The 8,130-nt window shown below is 34.2% G+C and overlaps 1 protein-coding gene across 2 annotated transcripts; it reads right to left on the bottom strand.

The window, feature by feature from the left end:
• Positions 1–1,835: 1,835 nt before the first annotated feature.
• On the bottom strand, positions 1,836–6,939 carry LOC21396882 (G-type lectin S-receptor-like serine/threonine-protein kinase At4g27290). 2 transcript variants are annotated; one of them, XM_024172235.1, is made up of 8 exons: positions 6,665–6,939; positions 4,324–5,720; positions 4,084–4,197; positions 3,658–3,821; positions 3,334–3,544; positions 3,012–3,249; positions 2,756–2,906; positions 1,836–2,662 (listed from the first exon to the last, which is right to left on the bottom strand). In XM_024172235.1, the coding sequence occupies exons 2-8, from the start codon at positions 5,615–5,617 to the stop codon at positions 2,354–2,356; spliced, it is 2,481 nt and encodes an 826-aa protein (XP_024028003.1). In that variant the 5' UTR covers positions 5,618–5,720; positions 6,665–6,939; the 3' UTR covers positions 1,836–2,353. The 2 variants fall into 2 exon arrangements, with proteins under 2 accessions (XP_024028003.1, XP_010106354.1); XM_010108052.2 differs by lacking the exon at positions 6,665–6,939 and having other exon boundaries at positions 4,324–5,807.
• Between the last annotated feature and the right edge of the window lie 1,191 nt (positions 6,940–8,130).

The raw sequence follows: 8,130 nt of genomic DNA, 5'->3' as shown, positions 1-8,130 counted from the left end.
TGTAGGTAAGAAACCTATCAGCAATTCTTGAAGGGCAATGGCAAGCGGCGGACGAATGGTGGAGATGGGAATGGATACCGCTCACGCAGTTATCTTCCGCAGTAAGTTTAAGAAAAATCATGTATATGTATATATGATTTAAAGGTTTCAAGCATGTATGTTTAAAAAGTATAGGTACATATGTATGTTAAGGAAACCGAGGTTGTAGCTAACAACCCTCGTTTTGAGTATTTAAGTTTTAGAACGTTGCAACAGAGCATGCAACAAATAAATAAATTTTAAACATGACGATTTAAATGATTGATTTTAAAAGGGCTTTAAGATGTACTTGAATTTAAGATTTCTCACGAAATCCGTTTTAAAGTCAAAATTAAATGGCCCGATTGAATTGGCTAGTTTTAGAAAGACTTTTAAAGAGCATTTGAAATAAGAGTTCAAATGCTGCTCTGTTTGAAAGATATTTTTAGAACGTTTTATCTTAACTGAAATTAAGAAAAGCTTTAAGAAATTTAGTGATTCACTTATTTGAAATTATTGTTACAAATTATGAAAGTATTCTTTCTTATATTAAAAAAAAAAAAAAATGTTCCGCAAATTTTAAGAAACCCCAGTAAGTACAAGTTAAAGTTTAAGTTACAGTGGCGGCCTCATAGGAGGGTCGTCACATTTAATCACCGAGCCTCCTTCTCTCATGATATCCATGCCTGCAAAGCAACCGATATACCAGGACCTCACCAATAACAACGTTAGTGACCCGATCTGATAACAATTGTTGGTAAGTTTGTTGCGACAAATGTAAGAAACACGAGAAATAGAAAAAGACACAGGCAATTTGGTATCGCAGTTCGGTAGCTACCTACTCCGCGGGGTCACGCTCAGATAATGATCAATCTATCAAGAACTCAAACTTACAATTCAATCGGACTTAGACTCTCTCAAAGAAAAAGACACAGGCACTTTGCTATCTTTTCTTTTTTTATTGGGGGGTGGGTGGCTGCGGGTGCTATATCAAAGAAAAACTTTAAACTAAACTACAACACAACAGGCTTTTTCACTTATTTATCTTTTAGTATCTTTAACTTTTTTCCCCTAAATGAACCAAGCTTGTAATGAAGTGCAATATTAATTGTCAACTCTTGGAGTTTAAAACTTTTGAATTTATATAGTAGTACAATTAAATTTTGATTTCCCTAAAAAATTCAAATTTTCATTTATTAGAGATTTTAAATTTAGAAGGAGAGTACTTTAAAAAAAAAATCAAAATTTAGGATATCATTGAAATTTTCTAAAAATACCATGTAAATGTTGTAAATTAAAAATTTCCGGGGGAAGGGAGAGTTGAATCAAGGGCAAAATCAATCCTAGCGTCCACTCCAACCACGAGAATGACGTCAGTTTTAATCTTTACTGTGGCTGTGATCTGAACCCCAATCACTACCATGCCACAACCCTAGAAATGCCTCTTAAGTTGGGCCCCATCTGCGATCTTGATCCTTATCTTGGTTCTGTCAACGAATTCTGATTTTAGCCCTTGACCCTAATTGTTGGAAAATATCAATCGGATGGCCAAGAACAAACTCAGGTTATCGTGATCAATAAATTACCACTGACAGGCCAGATTGGCCCCTCATAGTGCAAATTTTTCCACATAAACCCGTTTAGTATCCTATATATATGTTTGTGTTTTAAGGTTACTTTGCCATTATCTGCTTTATTCACTAATCGTTTTAAGAAAATATTAGAAGGATAAACTTTCTCCTAATCATTAAGTTTAAAGGTCTCACGCCCTGCATCAATGAAGAAGCAGTTCTACCAGAGTAGCTGGTGTGGTCTACGACAGTTAAAGCAATACATATATGTGTGTGTGTGTGTTTTCACGCACTGGTCCTCATTGATGTTTTCATGCCGTCGATATTGAATCTGTTGTCGATGTTGTAGATCTTTCCCACCTTAAAGTCTTTAGTTCTTTCCCACTATGTATGAAACCACACACAAACACATAAATGAAAAGATCACGAATAAAATGACAATCAAGATGTGAGAGTAAAAAACTCATCACTACTGCAGATAGATGATGGAAAATCATCACTGTTGGTAGATTTTTTTTTTTTTTTTTTTCCCCAGTAAGAACGGCACCAGAGCATAACTGCAAATTACCATGCTTTTATAGAGTTAAGAGTGACTCATATATACTATCCAATAGGTTATTTCAATCCACTCGGTTAAGCAGAACTACAAACTTACTCCAAAAATAAATACAACAAATTCATGAATGAGTTAGTATATAATTAGGCTAATAATAAGGTTTTGAGTTCTTGCAAAAAGTTCGCCATAATTAGATATTAATTAAGCCTTATCGGGCCTCAAGCAGTGTGATGCTCATATCATTCGTTGAAGACAAGTCGGGCTTTGTAGAGGAACTGTCTCCTTTCACTGCATCCATCTCCGTGAAATAGCCGGGTAGTTTGGGTTGAGGCAGCTCACTCTCACTTCCCAACATTGCAACCACTGTCGATATGTTTGGTCTGTCTACCGGACTTTGTTGCACGCATAAGAGACCGACGTGAATGCAACGCAACACTTGTTTTAGGTTGTGGTCTGCTACCCTCAAGCTCTTATCAAGCATTTCAATTGAATTGCCTTCTCTATGCAATTTCCATACCTAGAACATTGCAAATTCCGAAAGTGTCGTTATTGATAATTTCAATTAGTACTTCGATATAATAATAATTAATGAAGCTTCTTGACAACTTACATGTCCAATGAGGGTAAGACCATTATTTTGATGGTGAAAGCCTCTGCTTTTCTTTCCACTTACAATCTCCAACACTAATATACCAAAGCTAAAGACATCTGATTTTATTGAGAATAAGCCATCGAATGCGTATTCGGGTGCCATATAGCCACTGCATAGCACCATTAGATGCAGAGAAGAAAAGTTATGTTACTGTGAAATTGTGAATATAGTTTATGTATTTAAAAAAGAAAGAGCACAAAGGAATAGGACTTACTAGGTTCCAATTACTCTGTTTGTCTTTTCTTCTGTTTGATCTGCTCCGAAAGTTCTTGCCAAGCCAAAGTCTGAGATTTTAGGATTCATGTCATTGTCAAGTAAAACATTACTAGCTTTGAGATCTCTATGTATTACTCTCAATCTAGAATCCTGGTGAAGATATAGAAGTCCTCGAGCAACTCCACATATGATCTGGAAGCGCTTTGGCCATTCTAAGAGTTTTCCTTGCTTTTGATCTGCCAATGAGTCGTATATCCAAGTTCATAAAGCAACAACATAGTAGAAATTAGTTATTTAATTTAGCAGATTGGGATTCTCACCAAAAATGAAAGAGTCGAGGCTTTTGTTCGGCATATACTCATAAACCAACAATTTTTCTTCTCCCTGAATGCAACAACCAAGAAGCTTCACAAGATTTCGATGTTGAAGCTTCGCAATTAGTTTTACTTCATTTCTCAGCTCTGTTACTCCTTGCGCAGAACGTATTGATAGTCTCTTCACCGCAATTTCTTGTCCATCTTCTAGCTTGCCCTGGAAATCTCAAACATAAACCAAAGAGGACAAAATCAAAAACTTACTACACAAGGACTAAATATATTTCACATTTTCCATATTTATCGTAAATTTCAATCTGAGAAGCTTACCCTGTATACGGGTCCAAAACCACCTTCTCCAAGCTTATTGTAGAGAGCAAAAGCATCGGTGGCAGCAGTTATAGAAGACAGTTTGAACAAAGGTAGTTCCAGGTCTTCGTCTGCGTCTCCATCTCGGTCTCCATCTCCATTCTGACTCATTGTTTGATTTCTATCTGTTTTGTGAAATACAATTAGACGAAATGGCATAAAAATATTATCTTCATGTTAGGTATAAGAAATGAGGACGACCTATGTACCCACAGATTCTTTAGTTCAGACTTTATATATGCTCTATTTTATTTGTTTTTCAATTAAATTTAAGCATCTCTTAGGTGAATGTTATTCTTGCAAAAACAATAACATTTTTTTTTTTTTTTTTTTTGTTGCAGGAAATTGAAAGCAGAGAGTTAACAAAGTCAAAATAATGAGTATCACCTTTTGACCTTCTCCTGCGAATGCAATACACAAGCAGGAGCATCCCAGAAACACCTCCAATGACAGCTACCACAATCACTGATGCTCTCCTCTTATAATCAGCACTTCCTTTATCTAAGTTATTTTGAAAATAAAGCAAAAGGAATCAATTTGTAGCTCGGAGATTTGAAAATGAAGGCAATATTTAATGTGTGCATATATATTTGACCAGTGACATATCTGAAATAAGTAGACTCTTACCTAGCTCTGAATGTGACATACGAATAAACAGATCTTGTCCACCACTGGAAAATTGCCTGATGTCCATCAGATCACCAAACCAGATGGCACAACCACTGCCTTGTCCTCTGATATCGTAGTTTGTATAAGCCGTGCAAGAACAGTTGCTCAAGCATTTGGCCCTACATTCCTCTAGATTCATACTCTTGTTCACCCAAGAATGTGTTGTATCTGGGACTTTCAAGTCAGAATATTTGACAAACCCATCTCTATTTTTCTCCGTACAGTTCAAAGGATTATTCCGGACACATCCATCCGACCAGTCCATTGAATTCCATTTCTCTTGAGACGTGGGCTTGAATCTTCTTAGGCATTGACAGATCGGGCTCTCGTCTATCATACAATTTCCATGGGCTCCACAGACACCATAGCTATCACAGTCATCTTTAGGTAATGATGAATAAAGCCTCCAAGTTTGTTCAGCCTCTATCCATGTGAGGCGCTCACGACGCCTTGTGGTATAGTTTAGAGTTACCCTTGTGATCACTGACTCATTCTTGAGGTTGTATATGAAATACACTTCATTGTCATTCTGAACAACGGTGAAATTATAAAGCGGGTTTGACCTTAGTTCCGGTGAGCCACTAAGACGAAGGCCATTCCAAGGTCCTGTGCGGAAGAACTTTGCTGAGCCTTTCCAGATATAACCATCAGGGAACGTATGAAGTTGTGGATCATACTCAGTTGTTAAAGTGAAATCTGCAGGACAAGGATCATCCCAGCTTTTCCAAGCCGAGAGATGCCGCTTAAGACCCGTCCTCAAATCCAACCCAAATTTCATGTTTGGCAATATTGTATCTGAGGGATAGTCAAAGCTTTGCCACAAATAGTTTTCCGCATTTCTATCTTCGTCATCTCTTAGCACAAGATTTCCAGAATCTAGAAGCTCTACTATTGGTTTTCGGGCTTGTTTGGATGAGTTCGTCGACCAAACAACAGTCTTGTTCTGATACAAGAGCACAAGATTGCCTGTGCTGTTTATGCTCAACGAGCCAGAAGAATCGTTAATCGGGTTGCATCGATTTGCAACCCAAACGACAGTTTGAACAGAGATTTTCTTGTACCAAATTCCCACATAACGATTATTGGAATTACCTGGAGTGAAGAAACCAAACTCAAAGCTTCCTTGTTTAGAAACCAAAGTTGTGCCATCTCTGATAGATTGGGATGAATCAACGCTATCAATTGCATCGGAAACTGTGTGGGAGAGAAGCAGGAACATAACAGCAATTACAAAATTGCCAAAACTGGCCATTTGATTCTAATTCTGGCACTCTCTACATTTGGCAATGTAAATTGAAGGTAGAAAATGGCTTTGTGATGGGGCGTTGAGAAGATGGCTTGAAGGATACGGCAAGCTATTGAGAATTATGAGGGTCAAATTTCCATTATCCAGTTTTCTTCACCAGCCATCATTCACAGCACATTTTTAGTCCAATGATCAAACAATGGTGGAAAATTTTTAATTATTTTTCCTTTGAATTTAATATGTGGAAAGGATGTACTAGACAGGTCGAAGAAAAAAATCTAAATAAATTAATGTTAAAAGAAATTGCACGTAAGTTTCAAGTTGACTGTCGAAGGGCCACATTTCAACATTCTTCTTTCTAGACATTAATAAAATGACAGACGCCTTAAAAGTCTTCTTCAACGTCCACTTCTTCCACTGTGGGACATACGGATTCTATCAAGAAAAGTAGTTGAGAAAAATTTATTAGCTAAATTTATGAACAGGCATATTGATTAACAATTTAGGACATGTTTAGTTTGCTGATTTGAATTTTTAATTTAAGTTGAGATGTGATTTTATGTAAGAATTTTTTACTGTAATAAAAAAGTTAAATGTGATTGTTTGTGAGAGATTTTTACTGTAAAAAAACTCAAATTCTAAACTCGAATCAACGAAATAAACAGAGTCTTAGTCCTCAACCCATCAGTTGTGGTAATTAACTCTTTAATTTTAGCGACAATCTAGTCCGTCCAAAATCTAACAGAAACTATACTAACCTCTCATATGATGATATTTTAAAGGGCATTTACGTCTTTCCATAAATTTTCAGAGATAGAAAAAAACAAAAAACAAAACACGTTTGAAGAAGTCAATAAAGTAAGCCCACACACACAATCATTAACCCATTACACAATTTCAACAAATTGAATGAAATTAGGAATTTCCAGTAAGAAGATTTCAAATGTGTATATATATATATATATATACATACATATATATAATTATTTACAACCAAATGCCCAAAAAACAAAGAAAGTAGCTTTGGAAAACAAGGCGTCCAACAACACCCACCTCTGTATCAAATAAGAAGCACTTAATCCAATGACAACCCATCGAAGAAAAACCCATGTTTCTGAAAAATCAAGTGGAGAGCTTGAGTCATTTGTGAAGAATAGCTGCCACAGATGGTTTAATCTAAATGGCTATTGTGCTTGTGGATGTGGCGTTCTATTTGTTTCGGAAGGGAAGATGAGAAAAAGAGGAAGTTGGGTTTGTGGTTTGGTTTAATTGATGGTGGCGGTGGTTCGCTGAGAATGTCGAGAGAGAGAGAGAGAGAGAGTATGGAGTTACGGTGCTTGTTTTGTAAAGTGGAAAGGAAAGGAGAAGAGAAAATAAGGAGAGGTTTCGTTGACGAATTAGAATTACGTGATTAAAATTATTTTTAATTTATTTATATTTTTTATAAAAAAAATATTATAACAAATTATAAATCATAATTTAAATTATAAAAATAGTAAAAATTAAATTAATATAAAAAATTTAAGAAAGTATATAAGTTAATTTTTAGTTATAGAAATTAATAGGTCATAATTTGTCAAGTTATAATTTATAATCAGATAAGTTATGGATAAATTTATTAAGTTATGATTCATAATTAGATAAGTTATGGATAAAAATAGACAATAATTTATCAAGTTATTGTTCATAACTAGACAAATTATAGATAAAAATAATAATTTAAGCTATTTATTAACTTATATAAACTATTGACCTATTAATTTTAATTCATCTTAAATATGAATCTATTTCTCTCTTTCTCTTTTTAAATTTTAATTTGAATTTTCTAACCAAATGTCCTAAGAGAGATTTTTAACATGGCCCACCTTATTTTTATCCCTGGGCCGAATTTTACAAGGGAAAATGTACTGTTCATTTTGTATTATTGTGAAGTACAATTTTGTTCCTTTACATTGTTTTAAATTTTTTTCCCTTTTTTGTTTTTTTAATGTTTTATTAGTTTTTTAATTTTTTTCCTTACAATAAATATTGTTCTTTCTTTCACGTTCATTATGTTTTTTAATTTGCTCATTGCACATTGTAATATTTTTCACTTTACAAATAATATGAAAAATAACTTTTTACAAATACTATTTAAGAAGAATCCATATTATTTTTTGGAGAAAATCTAAAAAGTACCCTTGTGTTTTTTTATCCATACAAAAAAGTATACATTCTTTTTAAGTTTTTAGGTTTTTTTTTTTTTTAAAAGTCAAATTGTCATTGAATATTTCATATACTGTCTAACTTTGTGTTTTGCTATACCAACTTTTAAGCACCCCTCTTAAATTTTCTTCCTTTTTTTTTTTGAAGTAAACCTCTTAGGAATTTTACAGCACCAATTTGAACTTTTTTTTTTTTTTTTTGCTTTCGTCATTTTAATAAGAAAGTGAAATCTTTTTGAAAAAAAGATTTTTTTTTTGAAATTCTATTTGGTAAAACATAACGAATTTATGGACCAATTTTGAGGTGAAAATGTA

The sequence above is a fragment of the Morus notabilis genome, unplaced genomic scaffold, assembly GCF_000414095.1.
Source record: "Morus notabilis unplaced genomic scaffold, ASM41409v2 Scaffold54, whole genome shotgun sequence".
Lineage (NCBI taxonomy): Eukaryota > Viridiplantae > Streptophyta > Magnoliopsida > Rosales > Moraceae > Morus > Morus notabilis.
Note: the sequence above shows the minus strand (reverse complement) of the source record. Positions and strands in the feature narration are given on the sequence as shown.

Excerpts from the sequence above, each read along its gene's own strand:
- LOC21396882 (XM_024172235.1), bottom strand. The coding sequence starts at position 5,617 with ATGGCCAGTTTTGGCAATTTTGTAATTGCTGTTATGTTCCTGCTTCTC. Across the intron at positions 3,822-4,083 it reads TCGCAGGAGAAGGTCAAAAG|ATAGAAATCAAACAATGAGT; the intron begins GTGATACTCATT and ends TTCACAAAACAG. Across the intron at positions 3,250-3,333 it reads CCTCGACTCTTTCATTTTTG|ATCAAAAGCAAGGAAAACTC; the intron begins GTGAGAATCCCA and ends ACTCATTGGCAG.